The sequence below is a fragment of the Tachyglossus aculeatus genome, chromosome 21, assembly GCF_015852505.1.
Source record: "Tachyglossus aculeatus isolate mTacAcu1 chromosome 21, mTacAcu1.pri, whole genome shotgun sequence".
Lineage (NCBI taxonomy): Eukaryota > Metazoa > Chordata > Mammalia > Monotremata > Tachyglossidae > Tachyglossus > Tachyglossus aculeatus.
In genome coordinates, this window is record NC_052086.1 from 32696911 (window position 1) to 32713730 (window position 16820).

A 16820-nucleotide genomic window follows, 5' to 3' on the forward strand; every position below is an offset into this window, starting at 1 on the left:
TGCTCACGCAGAGGGAAGCTTCAATTTTTGCTCTAAAGATGATAAAATCTTTATTCACAGACTGATCAAAAATAGCATCAGACCAACAAGCCCTGAAGTTGGTCAATAATTCTCTCACATTCGACAGCCCACTTATTAGGCCGTTCTTCTCCCTGTACTTCTTTGAAAGATACCCGAACTGTGGCTAAAGAAAATAAGTGTATGTCAGCACTAAATGAAGCCTGCCCACTTCTGACACTGATTTACCGGCCTCCATGGAAACTATGTTGCAGGGAAGGTTGTAGATGTGTGAGAACAGTAAGTGAGCTGTCTGTTCTTTGTACATCAGTACAACTGCAACTCTGATGGAAAATCCAGTGGTAAAAAAATCTTAGGGGGTCAAATCCTCCCCTCTGCATAAGCTGCCATAGCAGTGCTGCCCCAGAGCGGGGATTTATATAACATTGAATTGTTCATGTTTCTGGGTGTCCTATCAAGTTTATTAACCTCTAGGCAGAACAGTTGAATTACTCTTCTACGTGAAGCTGCTTTCCCCTCTCCTCCCCCAATTATATAGTGCATTCCTTAGTGTACCGCCTTCCCCCCAGGAGAATTTAGTCTTGCCTGCTCCATTGGCAAGGTGTCAGTTAATCATCTGTAATGAAATTTTGAAGTACTTAGGAATTAATTAAACTCTGGCTTCTACAAATTATCAATAATAATAATAATTATGTTATTTTTTAAGCACTTACTATGTGCCAGGCACAGAACTAAGCACTGGGGTGGATACAAGAAAATCGGACAAAATCCCTATCCCACATGCGGCTCACAGTCTCAACTCCCATTTTACAAGTGAGTAACTGAGGCCTAGAGAATTGAAGTGATTTGCCCAAGGCCTCACAGCAGACAAGTAGCAGAGGCAGGATTAGAATCCATGACCATCTGACACTCAGCCAGTGCTCTACCCACTACACCATGCTGTTTCTCTATCAATTGTTTTATCATGAGGAAACTGAGGCACAAAGAAGTTAAGACTCCATGAACCCCTGCTTAATGGGATCATCTGGAAGGATTATGCTTCATTAGTGTGTTTTAGAAAAAAATCTTGTAACTGCTTCAGCCTAGAATATTGAGAGAGCCAAATCATGCACCATCCTCTCCCCCACCTAAAAAAGTCTCTTTCTAAATACTGAAGTCTCTATACCCCAAGGGCTTGTTCATTAATTCTGGTGCCTCTGATGAGTTTCTGTATAGTCCACATGTCTGCAGAGTTGCATATATTATATCCTCTTGGACAGACAAAGATTTAAATTGTTCCACCAATCCTTATTCTGTAAGCGCCTTCTGACTCCTTATCAGGAGTTTGTTCTTCTTAAGGGTCTTCTGATAAAACAAATCCCCAGTGCTTCCAAGATTTAGTTACATTTGTTTTAAATGAACTAATAAACCTTAGCTGTGGAAAGTGAAAGGAGTAGGAATAGTAAGCAGTGAGGCCTATTGGATAGAGCATGGACTGGGAGTCACAGGGTCTTGAGATCTAATCCTGGTTCCACCACTTATCTGCTGTGTGACCTCAAGCATGTCACTTAACTTCTCTGTGCCTCAGTTACTTCACCTGTAAACTGGGGATTAGGACTGTGGGATAGAGACTGTTTCCAACACTATTTAATAATAATATTAATAATAATAATGGCATTTATTAAGGGCTTACTATGTGTAAAGCACTCACAAGGGGAGGTTACAAGGTGATCAGGTTGTCCCATGGGGGGCTCACAGTCTTAATCCCCATTTTACAGATGAGGGAACTGAGGCCCAAAGTGAAGTGACTTGCCCAAAGTCACACAGCTGACGATTGGCGGAGTGGGTATTTGAACCCAAGACCTCTGACTCCAAAGCCCGTGCTCTTTCCACTGAGCCATGCTGCTATATTGCTTGTATCCATCCCAACACTTAGTTCAGTGTCTGGCACATAGTAAGCGCTTATCAAATACCACAGTTATTATTATTATTATTACTACCATGACAGTCACTCTGCATTTTTCCCTCCTTCCCTTCCCCATGGTTTCCAATCAGGTCCTACCCACCACCATCTCCCAGCTTTTTGCAAATGGCTACATTCCCTCCGACCCAATGGCAAGACTCTCTCCTGCTCCTCAGATCCTTAGCAAAATATCAGAGTGTCTCCCGCTCACAAAGCTGATTGAGCTGTAGTAGGGACCGCAGCTGCTTGTAGAGAGAACTGGACAGATGATGGACTAGCCCTAGCTGAAAGTTACAGTCCTTGGGGTTACTATAGTGCTATGCCCACAGGAAGTGCTCAATAAGTGCTCAATATGTGCACAGTGTCCGGCACATAGTAAGCACATAATAAATATCATGAAAAAGGTGCCAGCGGAACATTTAAATGACAGTAAATGCTTTAACAGATATTACTATTATTATTTAATATGAACCTCAAAGGGCAGCTGGTAATTATTGTCTGGCTTTTAATTGATTTTGAGGGGATTTAGTGGGCACTTAATCATGCCTTGGGAAGAGATGGTTTTTCTTAAGGACAGAAAATTCTCCGGACTGAAGTGTCAGTTAATTGTGGAAGACTTAATTTTTTTCTCTTTCTTTCGATCATAGATTCCTTGCAAAATCCTGGCTGTTCTCCTGCACTTCTTCTTTCTGAGTGCTTTTGCATGGATGCTAGTGGAAGGATTGCATCTGTACAGTATGGTGATCAAGGTGTTCGGATCAGAAGAGAGCAAGCACCTCTACTACTATGGGATAGGATGGGGTAGGTTCTGTTTGTTGTTGTTTTGCCTCTATCATCCCTAAAGAAATCTCTATCATCCCTAATGTATATGACACAACTACGCAACAATTGGCCGACTGAGGCTGCCTAGTCTTTGTGACACAATTGGTTCACAACGCATTTAACTGTTTTTACATCTGTTTATTCATTTAACAGTTTTAACAAGTTGAGTAAGGACTGTCCCTATATGTTGCCAACTTGTACTTCCCAAGCACTTAGTACAGTGCTCTGCACACAGTAAACACTCAATAAATATGATTGAATGGATGAATGAACAAGGAAACATATTTTTTTGGCCGTCCCAGGGAATCTCAATGAATTTGGGATGCTGTGTTGCAGGGTGGATTTTTGAACCGGGTATTTGACACCAGGAATTTTTCATTTGTTTTACATTGTATTTATCTTGACATTTGGAAATGTGGCATGGTATTTGTTGATAGTTTCCAAATATATTTAATTTTCTTAGGCTGCCTTACGTCCAGAGCAAATAAGCATATTTCTCCTATGCTTTGAGCTGGAAAACGTCATTTTTATTAGGATTAATTGGAAATAAAAATATGCAGCCCATGCCCATGGCAGAGATCAGTTTGCCATTGCTCATTTCAGAAATCTGATTCCCCAGGGAGGTTTTGAAATTCACGGATGCATTTACTTCATCTTAGCCTGGACAAAGGAAAAGGGAAGAGATAACCAGGGAAAACTGTGCAGTGGTCAGAAAGAGAAGGTGGTTGCTGTTTCTTTGCCTCAATTTGCTGAGGGTGTTAATCCTTATGTTCCTATAATAACAACAATTTTGGTTGTTAAGCACTTATTATGGGCCAAGCAGTATAGTAAGCACTGGGGTAATAATAATAATAATTATAATGATAGTATTTGTTAAGTGCTCATTATGTGCCTGGTATTGTACTAAGCACTGGGGTAGAAACAAGCAAATCGAGTTGGACATAGCCCCTGTCCCATGTGGGGCTCACAGTCTCAACTCCAATTTTACAGATGAGATAACTGAGGCACAGAGAGAGAAATGAAGTGACTTGGCCAGGGTCACACAGCAAGCAGATGGTGGGGCAGGGATTAGAGCCCATTACCTTCTGACTCCCAGTCCTGTGGTCTACCCACAAGTTATGTTGCCAACTTGTACTTCCCAAGTGCTTAGTACAGTGCTCTGCACACAGTAAGTGCTCAATAAATACGATTGAATGAATGAATGAATGAATACCCACTACACCATGCTGCTTCTCCAATTCAATCAGATTAGACACAGTCTCTTTCCTACATGGAGCTCACAGTCTACAGAGGAATGAGAACAGGGACTTTAGCCCTACTTTATAAACAAGGGGACTGAGGCACAGGGAAGTTAAGCAGCTTTCCTAAGGACACTCAGCAGATAAGCAGGATGAGAACCCAGGTCCCCTGACTCCCAGACTGGTGCTTTTTCCACTAGGCCAAACTGCTTCTTTAGCATCTTCCATAGTTAGAACTATACCCTAAAGTCCTTTGCCTAGTAGAAAATGGCTTTCATTTCATTCTTTCATCCATTTGTATTTCTTGAGTGCTTACTGTGTGCAGAGCACTGTACTAAGTACTTGGAAAGTACAATTCAGCAATAGACGATCCGTGCCAAACCGGGATTAAAATCTATAATGGGGAGACAGACATTAAAAAGAGTAAATAGGCGTCAATAAAAATGAATAGAATTGTAGATATATACACATCAAAACAAGTAAACAGGCCTCAATATAAATAAATTGAATTATGATATGTACATATATACACAAATGCTGTGGGGTGGGGAGGTGGGTAGAGCCAAGGGAGCAGGTTGGGGTGACATGGAGGGGAGGGGGAGCTGAGGAAAAGGGGGGATTAGTCTAGGAAGGCCTCTTGGAGTAAGTGATCCATCAGTAGGGCTTTGAATGAGGGGAAGTGTGATTGTTTGGCAGATTTGAGGAGGGAGGTGGTTCCAAGCTAGAGGTAGGACATGAACCAAGGGTCAACAATGGAACAGGTGAGAACGAAACACAGTGAGAAGGTTAGCACCAGAGGGGCAGAGTGTGTGGGGTGTAGAGGGAGAGAAAGGAGGTGAGGTAAGAGCGGGCAAGGTGATGGAGAGCTTTGAAGCCAATAGTGAGGAGTTTTTGTTTGATATGGAGCTTCATAGACAACCACTGGAGATTTTTGAGAAGGCGGGTGAAGTGCCTTTCTAAGCACTTTCTCAGGTGGCATGCCACCCCCGGGCTGAATGACAGTATTATAAAATATTCATAATAGTAATGAAATTTTTGAGAAGGGGGGTGAAGAGCCTTTCTAAGCACTTTCTAAGGTGGCATGCCACCCCCAGGCTGAATGACAGTATTATAAAATATTCATAATAGTAATGATGAGTGATGATAATAATAAAGATAATGATGATGATAATTATGATTACTATGTGCTGTACTAAGCACTTGAGTAGATACAAGATAAGCAGGTCACACACAGTTCCTGTCCCACATTGGATTCACAGTCTAAGTTGGAGGCGAAACAAGTACTGAATCCGCATTTAGCAGATAAGGAAACTGAGGCCCAGAGAAGTTAAGTAACTTGCCCAAAGTCACACAGCAAGAACGTGATGGAGCCAGGATTAGACCCTAGCTCTTCTGTCTCTCTGGCCCACGGTCTTTCCCCTAGGCCATACTGCTTCCCTTATCTATGCGCTGCTACATTTGTACTTCTACCCCCACACATCTATCAATGGTACTTATTGCGTGTTTACTGTGAGCAGAGTACTGCATTAAGTGCTTGGGAGAGTACACTGCAACAGAGTTGGTAGACACATTTCCTGCCCTCTGTGAGCTTACATTACATCCTCTGCTCTCCCTAGGTTTCCCTAGGTTGACTCAGCCATAAAGGTTCTTCTCAGGGAAAGCATGAAGCCTGTCAATTGCTTTAAGATTTTTGCCTAAAAACCCCTGCAAAGGGCCAAGTGATGTTATTATCGATCTTAAAGACATGAAATTGGATTGCAACCCACAGCTGAAAAATGTGCTAATTTTCCAACTTGGACTCTGAATATAATCTTTGACCAGAGGAAAAAAGGGAGAGAGAATTTTCTGTGCTTACCTTACTGAAAACGCTTCCCTCTGAACAGAGGGTATCTTGTTGATCTTGGTCAGCATGCGTGGGAAAAAGTGCTCCACAAAGATCAATTTTTTAGGACCAAATTGAAAAAGATATCAAAAGGAAAACTGTCTGCCTCATTGTGGGCACTTTGGAAAATGCTTTAAACATTAATTAGCCTTTCTCTGAGGGTTAATTAAGAAGTTGAATCCAAACCAAATATTAAAGTAACCCAGACTTACTGCTGTCATAATCGGAATATTGAATATGGCTGGAACATTGGAGGCTGTGATGCTGAGAGTGCCATTCATTAGTGCCCTATGCTGCTGTATCATCATCATCAATCGTATTTATTGAGCGCTTACTGTGTGCAGAGCACTGTACTAAGCGCTTGGGAAGTACAAATTGGCAACATATAGAGACAGTCCCTGCCCAACAGTGGGCTCACAGTCTAAAAGAGGAGAAGCAGCGTGGCTCAGTGGAAAGAGCATGGGTTTTGGAGTCAGAGGTCATGGGTTCAAATCCCAGCTCTGCCAATTGTCAGCTGTGTGACTTTGGGCAAGTCACTTAACTTCTCTGTGCCTCAATTACCTCATCTGTAAAATGGGGATTAAGACTGTGAGTCCCCCGAGGGACAACCTGATCACCTTGTAACCTCCCCAGCGCTTAGAACAGTGCTTTGCACATAGTAAGCACTTAATAAAAGCCATTATTATTATTATTATATGCATTACCACCTCTGCTTCATTTACTTCCATCAGGGTGACCTTTCTGCTCCATTCATCAACTTCTTTTCTCCTTTTTTTAAAAAAAAAATCTTGGTTTTTGCCAGCTGTTTCCAAAGATAATGATGATTTCTAGTTCCTCTTACTTGGGAAACAAAGAGTATCTAATTTGCAGTGGGTAGCCTTTCTCAACCTCATCCACTAAGGCGCTGGCTTGCATGTCTTGCATTGAGGAGGGTTAGGAAGAGAGGTTCTGGGAGTAGGTGTCCAGGAATTCACTTGGTTGAAAATGCTTCAAAGTAAGAAAGATGCTCAGCTGTTTGATGCAGAGTGGCCTACGGTCATTCACACTGCCCTTCTCACACCATAATTATGTGGCTTTATGTTCACATTTGTTCTCTGGATTCGCAGGGTCCTGTGACACAGCTCAGGTTGAAAAAGTAACTATTTAAATGGATGCTGAAGCTAATCAATTTCATCTTTGATTAATGACAGTTTTGAGTAGCAACTAAGTAATCTAATAATCTAATAATAATAATGGCATTCTAATAATAATAATAATGGCATTTATTAAGTGCTTACTATGTGCAAAGAACTATTCTAAGCACTGGGGAGGTTCCAAAGTGATCCAGTTGTTCCACGGGGGGCTCACAGTCTTAATCCCCATTTTACAGATGAGGGAACTGAAGCCCAGAGAAGTGAAGTGACTTGCCCAAAGTCACACAGCTGACAATTGGTGGAGCCTGGATTTGAACCCATGACCTCTGACTCCAAAGCCCGCGCTCTTTCCACTGAGCCACACCTTTGCCCTGATCCTGATGCTATTTAACTACCTGTTGAGACTTAAGGGTTCATAGTTTTGTGAGCACAAAAAGTGAGACCACCTTTGGAGTGGGACCAAAAAGGCACTGAGGGGCCAGTAAGATAGAGGCTCAGGGAGGGAAAGGGAGATAGGGAGGGGTGGAGAAAAAAGGGAGAAGAAGAGAAGAAACTAGGGGAGGAGTAAGAAAGAAAGTTGAAGAGATAGAGAGAGGGTAACTTGAAGAGGGGCAGAGAGGGGAACAGAAATAGGAGGACAAGGAGAGAAGGAGGGAGAGATCCAGAACATAGAAGGAGATGAATTATGTTATACATAGCAAAATACACAGACAGACACACAGGCAGATACAGATATCAGACATACACACATAGGTTAGTGGCCTAATAATAATGATGATGGTATTTGTTAAACGCTTACTATGTGCCAAGTACTGTACTAAGCCCTGGGATGGATACAAGCAAATTGGGTTGGACCCAATCTCTGTCCCACAAGGGGCTCACAGTCTCAATTCCCATTTTACAGATGAGGGAACTGAGGCCCAGAGAAGTGAAGTGACTTGCCCAAGGTCACACAGCAGACAAGTGGCAGAGCTGGGATTAGAACCCATGACCTTCTGACTCCCAGCCCCATTCTCTATCCAGTATGCCATGCTTCTTCTCTAGGCTGTAAGCTCATTGTAGGTGGGGAACATGTCTACCAACTCCGTGATATTGCACTCTCCCAAGCATAGACAGTACTCTGCACCCAGTAAGCACTCAACACGTATGATTGATCGATTAATTGATTTTAAGAGCATGCACCTGGGAGTCATGGGACCTGGGTTCTAATTCAGGTGCTGACAACTGCCTGCTGGAAAGCCTTGGGCAAGTCACTTAACTTCTCTGAGCCTGAGTATCCTCTTATGTAAAATGGGGATTAAATCCCTTTTTTCTCTATCCATTATACTGTGAGCCCCATGAGGGATGGGAACTGTGTCCGACTGAATCGTCTGATACCTACCCCAGTGCTTAGCACTGTGCTTGACATGAAGTAGGTACTTAATACCAGAATTGTTATTATTATTATTATTATTATTATTATTATTATCAACCTTGGGGGAGATACAAGCTAATCAGGTTGGACACAGTCCATGTCCCACATGGAAGCGTGGCTTAGTGGAAAGAGCCCAGGCTTGGGAGTCAGAGCTCATGACTTTCCCATCCCCCGCAGTGTGGTGGAGGGAGATCATTCAGGTTGAAATCCTGAAAAGGCAAAACCATTAGTAATCATAACAAAAGTAATTGGGGTATTTGTTCAGGGCTTACTATGTGTCATGCACTGTGCTAAGCATTGGGGTAGATAGAGGATAATCAGATTGGACTCAATTTCTGGCCCACATGGGGCTCACTGTCTAGGGCGTGGGAGAACAGGTATCGAATCCCCATTTTACAGATGGGAAACTGAAGCACAGAGAAGCTAAGTGATTTCCCCTCGGCTATACAACAGGGCGGAGCTGGGATTAGAACCCAGGTCTTCTGACTCCTAGCCCTGTGCTCTCTTCAGACAATGGCCACAACTCTCCTTTTCATTTTATCTATGGAGACTTAGATATTCATTGAAGTTCATTCTTAAGGAAATCATAGCTTTTCAATGAAGACATTTCTTGTTAATTTTGTGCACCATTGAAATAAGTTGCCTTTCATTCTGCTTCACTAGAAAGAGTTTTGATCTGCCCACATTCATTACAAGAAAGTTGCATGGAACTTATTCTCTCCAGCTCTTCATCATTTTTCCCCCCACCCCCAATCCACTCACTACTGATTCTCACAGTGGGGGTGCGGGGGTGGGGGGGGGAACTCTTCATCTATCAGCTTCGGTGGGCTGGAAAATTGGATATAATTTGGACTTCGGTGAATTCTGGCTGCTGTACTGAAACTGATCTTGGAAGAGAAATAGCTGATCAATAGCACGGGATGGGTAATGCTCTCTCTGTGTGTCTTTCTCTACTTTTTCTGAGTCTACTGAACAAGATTAATTAAGTGGAAGTTTCAGCTCTTAGGTGCAATACCCTGGAGAAAATGGGGACTCTTAGATAATCTAAAACCCCGAGTCAGCTCTGGGTTGGATGAATTGGCCCATTAGGCTATTCTCTTTCCATTCTCCTCATATTTAACTCAACTGGTCAGTTCCACCAGCTTTTGTAGCTTCAACATTTACTTTCCCTCCCTGTTTTCATAGTGCCTTTCTGTAAGCCTTTTCACAATAGAGATTTTGAGTTTTAATTATGGAATTACATAAACTGCTTTCTCATTTTGAGATACCCTCACTAACCTGAACAAAGTTATTGTAGCCCGTTCTCATTTAGCTGAGATAGTCCCAGCTCTAGACTATTAACCTCAAACACCATTTTACTACTAAAGATGTGGAAGGGAATGCTTTGAGAGTTAAATAGTCATTCATTCATTCAATAGTATTCATTAAGCACTTACTGTGTGCAGAGCACTGTACTAAGTGCTTGGGAAGTACAAATTGGGAACATATATTTATATGCATACATATTCTTAGGCTTATAGTGCTGGTAACTGAGAGTGCTGGAGAGCCTGAATTTCCTCCTTTCCTTCTTATTCTCATGGTCTCTGAGAGAAAATAAAGGTGTACTCCATCATTCAATCAACTGTACTTATTGAGTGCTGACTCTGTAACAAGCCGTGAAGTAAGCATTTGGGAGACTACAGTGTAATGCTGGTCTGCAACTGAAATTATCCTTAAATCCCCTAATAATTGCTAAATTCTCAACTATACTCTTAGCTCTGTAACATTTAAGCATTTGATAGCCAACCTTCCTTCCCTCCTCTAGCATTTATGTGCATATCCATAATTTATTTTAATGTCTGTCTCCCCAACTAGACTGGAAGCTCATTGTGGGCAGGGAACATCTCTACCAATTCCGTAGCAGTGTACTCTCCCAAGCACTTAGTACAGTTCTCTGCCCACAGTAAGCACTCAATCAATATGATTGACTGATCGATTCTGGCACTTTATGGAGGCAGGATTTCCTTGTGGAGAGAGCTCAGGGCTGGGAGGACACGACTTTAAGCAAGCCAGATAACCTCTCTGTACCTTCGATTTCTCATCAGCAAAATGGGGATAAGATTCCTTCTCTTCCTACTTCTTAGATTGTGAGCTGAGCGTCTTATGTGAAAGGGACTGGTCTGACAGCTAGCCCAGCGCTTAGCACATAGTAAGTGCTTAAATAAATGCCAGGATGAATCCAAAATTGGTAACTATGGCTACCCATTTGCATTCACATTTGAGCATGTAGCTGTTGTGTTTTTTATCACAGTTTTTACAGTATTGTTTGGGTCGATTTAGGGGCTCTTGAGAATGCATTGACGTATATTTACTATGGGAAGCTGTACTTTGTTTCAACCTCTTTTACTTAACTGTCTCTACTTTCATGAAAAACCTTAATAATAACAATAATAATTATAATTGTGATATTTGTTGAGTGCTCACTATGTTCCAGGCACTGTTACTAGGTGCTGGGGTAGATACAATCAGGCAATCAGGTCGGACACAGTCCTTGTCCCACATGGGGCTCACAATCTTAATCCCCATTTTACAGATGAGGTAATTGAGGAACAGAGAAGTGAAGTGACTTGCCCAAAGTCACACAGCAGATAAGTGGCAGAGCTGGAATTAGAATCCAGGTCCTTCTGATTCCCAGATTTGTGCTCTACCCACTAGGCCATGAGCACTGACCAGGATTAGCAGCATTTCTAAAATTTCAACCTTGCTCCTTTTGAAGACTTTCCCAATTACCATCTACATATTTATTTGTAGATAGTAGCATATTCATATAACTCGAGGAAAACGGCTCACAGGCTTAGGTAGCGGTTTTCCCCCAGATTTCTATGGAGACAAATAGCATCATGATGGGAAGCAACAGTGGCATAATCTGACATGTACAATGACTTTAGCATTTTTCTTATTGATTTCTCTATAGATTTATAGATTTATCCTTCATGCCAATTGGTTTATAATTGGCTGTGCGCTTTGGGAAGGACTAATCTGCATGAAAATCCAATTTGTTATCCAATTTCTAATGACAACAAGGATCTGAAAACAAATCTAGAACTTTCAAAGGTGAATCTGAATTTTCAGAAGCTCCTGAGAGGAAAATATCTTCATAGACACACTGACGGGCTGTGCAGTCTTAAATATTGATCTTTTTTGCATGTTTTAATTCTTGGATAGGTTATTGTAATGTGCGTGGTGGTGCCTAGAGAGAAACATGGGTGTAGGGAATGATGTACTGGGTTGGACATTGGAAGACTGTGTTTAAATAAGTTCTAGGTGTGATTTGGGGCAGTTATTCAATCTCTCTTCCCTCAGTTTTTCCATCTATTAAATGGGGAAGAAAATTTCCTTTTCTCACTCCTTACAGACAGATGAAAACAAGTGAGCACTCTACTAAGTTCCTGGGAAAGTCTGACAGGGCTGGTAGGCATGAACCCTGTCCTCAAGGAGTTTGTAATCTAGTGGGGGAGACAGACATTAAAATAAATTATAGGGAGAACCAAAGAATCTTTGAAGAGCAAAATAATTCCTATCCACTTTGGTGGTTTTGAAGGTTACCCTTTTTATTTATGTTTACCTTAAATTCATTCATTCATTCAATCATATTTATTAAGCACTTATTGTGTGCAGAGCACTGTACTAAGCACTTGGGAAGTACAAGTTGGCAACGTATAGAGATAGTCCCTACCCAACAACGGGCTCACAGTCTAGAAGGGGGAGACAGACAACAAAACAAAACATGTAGAAGGTGTCAAAATCGTCAGAACAGATAGAATTATAGCTATATGCACATCATGAACAAAATAAGTAGAGTAGTAAATATGTACAAGTAAAATAAATAGAGTAATAAATCTGTACAAATATGTCCAAGTGCTGTGGGGAGAGGAAGGAGGTAGGGCGGGGGGGATGGGGAGGAGGAGAGGAAAAAACGGGGCTCCGTCTGGGAAGGCCTCCTGGAGGAAGTGAGCTCTCAATAGGGCTTTGAAGGGAGGAAGAGAGCTAGCTTGGCGGATGTGTGGAGGGAGGGCATTCCTGGACAGGAGAAGGACGTGGGCCGGGGGTCGATGGCGGGACAGGGGAGAACAAGGCCCAGTGAGGAGGTTAGTGGTGGAGGAGTGGAGTGTGTGGGCTGGGCTGTAGAAGGAGAGAAGGGATGTGAGGTAGGAGGGGGCGAGGTGATGGACAGCCTTGAAGCCGAGAGTGAGGAGTTTTTACTTGATTCGTTGGTTGACAGGCAGCCACTGGAGATTTTTGAGGAGGGGAGTGACATGCCCCTAGCATTTCTGTACAAAGATAATCTGTGCAGCAGAGTGCAGTAGAGACTGAAGTGGAGAGAGACAGAAGGATGGGAGATCAGAGAGCAGGCTGATGCAGTAATCTAGTCGGGATAGGATGAGAGATTGAACCAGCAAGGTAGCTGTTTGGATGGAGAGGAAAGGGTGGATCTTGGTGATGCTGTTGAGGTAAAACTGGCCAATTTTGGTGACGGATGGGATGTGTGGGGTGAATGAGAGAGTGGAGTCAAGGATGACACCAAGATTGTGGGCTTGTGAGACGGGAAGGATGGTAGTGCCTTCTACAGTGATGGGAAAGTCAAGGAAAGGACAGGGTTTGGGAGGGAAGATAAGGAGTTCAGTCTTGGACATATTGAGTTTTAGATGGCAGGCAGACATCCAAATGGAGGTGTCCTGAAGGCAGGAGGAGATACAAGCCTGGAGGGAGGGAGAGCAGGGGCGGAGATGTAAATTTGGGTGTCATCAGTGTAGAGATGATAGTTGAAGCCATGGGAGCGAATTCGTTCACCAAGGGAGTTAGTGTAGCTAGAGAACAGAAGGGGACCGAGAACAGATGCTTGAGGAATCCCTTAAGTAAGGGGATGGGAGGGGGAGGAGGAGCCCGCAATGAAGACTGAGAATGAACGGCCAGAGAGTTAAGAGGAGAAGCAGGAGAGGACGGAGTCTGTGAAGCCAAGGTTGATTAGCGTATTGAGGGGAAGGGGGTGATCCACAGTTTGAAGGCAGCTGAGAGGTCGAGGAGGATTAGGATAGTGTAGGAGACATTAAATTTGGCAAAAAGGAGGTCATTGGTGACCTTTGGGAGAGCAGTTTTGGTGGAGTGTAGGGGATGAAAGCCAGATTGGAGGGGGTCAAGGAGAGAGTTGGTGTTAACAGTCATCTGTGTACTAATTTAGGTGAGGAAAATCCTCCCAAGGAATATCCATCTTTCACTGCCTGTCCAGATGGAAGAGTTTTGGAGTGTGTTCTGAGAGTCCTACATCTGAATTGGCTGTTGGCTTTTCTTAATCACATTTGACATCGTGTCACGGTTGAAGAGGCGGCAGAAAATCCTTGCAATAATTTGAGTAGCCCAGTATATCTTCGGTTGTTTGTCCCTTGATGAATCCTGGCAGGAACTTCAGAGTCTATTCTGCTACCACTCACCTCCCGTAATCACTGAGTGGTAATGGAGAATGGGCCAGAACATATTTATCAGCTACTGCGTGACGCACCCAGACTCCCGGAGAAGAACACTGAACGTTTAAGGGACATTAACTGGAAGGGTGACAAGGAGGCAGAATAATTTCTGTGTTTTTCAACCATTGGGATAGTTGAAAATCCACTCTGTGAAATCAGCTCTGACAATGCCATCTTTCTTAATCAGCTCTCTAGAGAGGAGATTAGGCCACTGTTCCCAGCGGCAGTTCAGCAAGGCAGGACCAGGTTGGGGGGTGATTATGTGGAAAACTGGGGGAGGTGGGATGACTTTGGTTCATCACCTCAACCTCTAAGAAGCAAAAACTGCTATGAAGACACAGTCCCAACCCTGTCAGAGTGTGGAAAATGTACTGACGTCAGCCGGGCTACTGTGGCACATTCTAGGTCAATAGCTGAAGGCATTGTGGGCTCATGGAAACAGCGTGGGACTAGGAGTCAGAGGACTTTGTCATTGACCTTCTGTGTGACCTGAGGGGGGCAAGTCACTTAATTTCTCTGTGCCTCCCTGTAGAATGGGGATTTAATACCGTTCTCCTTCCTGCTCAGACTGTGAGCCCTATGTGATTCAGAGACTACGTACAACTTAATTATCATGTATCTATCCCTGCCCTTATTACGGTGCTTGGCTCATAGAAAATGCTTAAAAATACCTTACAATTATTATTGTCAGATTACTAGCAGCTCATGAAATCTCAGGGCACAAAGCCTAATCTATTTCAGCATCTTTCTCCCCAATAAAACTGTAAGATCCATGAGAGCAGGGATCATATCTTAGTCTTCTGCACTCACTCTCCTAAGTGCTTAGTGAAGAGCTCTGCACATAGTGGGGGTGTAGCTCTTTTCATCATCATTGTCAGTGTCAAGGGTATTTATTGAGCTCTTATTATATGTAGAGCACTGTTCTAAGCACTTGGGAGAGTACAATACATCAATCAGCAGACATGTTTCCTGACCATAATGAGCTCACAGACTAGGCTGATCTGATTATCTTGCATCTACTCTGGTGTTTAAAGCTGGTCTTGGCACATAATAAGCTCATAACACTATTGTGATTATCATTATTACTTGCAGCAAGTTCTAGGAATTTCTCCTTCTTTCTACACCCACTGAGACAGAAATGGAAGTGCCGGCCTGCTATGGGGATCAGAGACCGTGGCAGGTTAGGAAAAGCCCTTTGTATATCTTCAATGGAACAGAATCATAGCATCGAGCACTTCTGTGGACAGACAGTTCTGCTATTGAGACAGTCAGTGCCAGGAATATACCTGTCTCAGTGACGGGGTTGTTTTGGAGAGGGGCATCACAGTTTTGTTAGGTGAAGCCGGGTCTGTTCCTTTAGAATTGGAAAATTATACACAATATGATTGAGTGTAAGTAGAATGAAGTCATGCCTCCAGTTTTTCTCAGAAAAATACTTGTTTGCTTGGGCTAATCTGAGGAACAAAAAGGTAATCAACAACCCTCGAAAAAAGATGTTCTCCATTATTTTGCACTTCTTGAAAGGAGAAAGATGAAGAAAGTTTTATGATTCCCCTCAATGTAAGAGTTTTGTATTTGACCATACCTTTCCATTTCCACCTCAAACTGGGACTTTTGAAATGATTCTCAGAATTATTCTAGAAATAATACTGATTTTGAAAAAGGAATATCCATCTTTCACTGCCTGTCCAGACGGAAGAGTTTTGGAGTGTGTTCTGAGAGTCCTACATCTGAATTGGCTGTTGGCTTTTCTTAATCACATTTGACATCGTGTCACGGTTGAAGAGGTGGCAGAAAATCCTTGCAATAATTTGAGTAGCCAAGTGTATATGAGTAGCCAAGTGTATATGAGGAGAAAATATGTTTTGCCCAGTTTGAAATTCACTTTTGTATGGGGCTAATTCCATTATACTCTTTCAAGCGCTTAGTACAGTACTCGATACACAGGGGACACTCAGTAAATATAATTGATTTGAGGGATGATAGACATATGATAGTTCAACCTAAACTTGAATCTTTGATTCTAAGAGTTTCTCTTGTCAGTATCACACTGCAGAGGCAAACCTTCACATAAAACTCAACAGCTTCCAGGAAAAAGCAATCTGCCATAGCCAAACGTTTCCTGGTAATAATGCAGCAAGTGGGTCATTGTTTGCTTTGAAAAGTTCAGGTTCTTGTTTTTCTTTTTCTCTTAATCCTAACTGTCTACCACTGGGAATTGGGCACTGGGGCTCATAGAAAACCTGAGTACCTTATAGGAGTAAAGTATAAGATGGCAGTTTGGAAAAGTAATTTTCTTAATCATGTGATTAGATTATTCTCCATTGTACTATCCACTGCTCAGTACATTCTAAATGATTGCAATTATTCACTGTTTATGGTATTTGTTAAGCACTTACTATGTGCCAGCTACTAAGTGCTGAGGTAGATATAAATTGTGACACATGTGACACATTCCCTGTGTCACATGGGGCTCACAGTCTTAATCCCCATTTGACCAATGAGGTAACTGAGGCACAAAGAAGTTAAGTGACTTGCCCAAGGTCACACAACAGAGAAGTAATGGAGCTGGAATTAGAACTCAGGTCCTTCTGACTCCCTGTCCTGTGATCTATCTACTAGGCCTTACTCCTTCTCAATTATATCTTATTTGCCCTTTAAGACTACATTTTATGTTTTAGAGTTGTTGTACTAAGAAATAAAGGGAAGTCAAAGCTTAGGGTGATCCCTGATAACTCCAATAATAATAATAATGATGGCATTTATTAAGTGCTCACTATGTGCAAAGCACTGTTGTAAGCGCTGGGGAGGTTACAGGGTGATCAGGTTGTCCCACAGGTGGCTCACAGTTTTAATCCCCATTTTAAAGA

General features: G+C 42.5%; 1 protein-coding gene across 1 annotated transcript in view; it reads left to right on the plus strand.

Moving 5' to 3' along the window:
- The window catches only part of ADGRD1 (adhesion G protein-coupled receptor D1), a 398243-nt gene that overhangs the window by 294131 nt on the left and 87292 nt on the right, over positions 1 to 16820 (plus strand). Inside the window, exon 18 of the mRNA XM_038763906.1 lies at positions 2608 to 2761. Within this exon, the coding sequence (XP_038619834.1) occupies positions 2608 to 2761 (154 nt within the window). The remainder of the gene's footprint in view (positions 1 to 2607; positions 2762 to 16820) is intronic.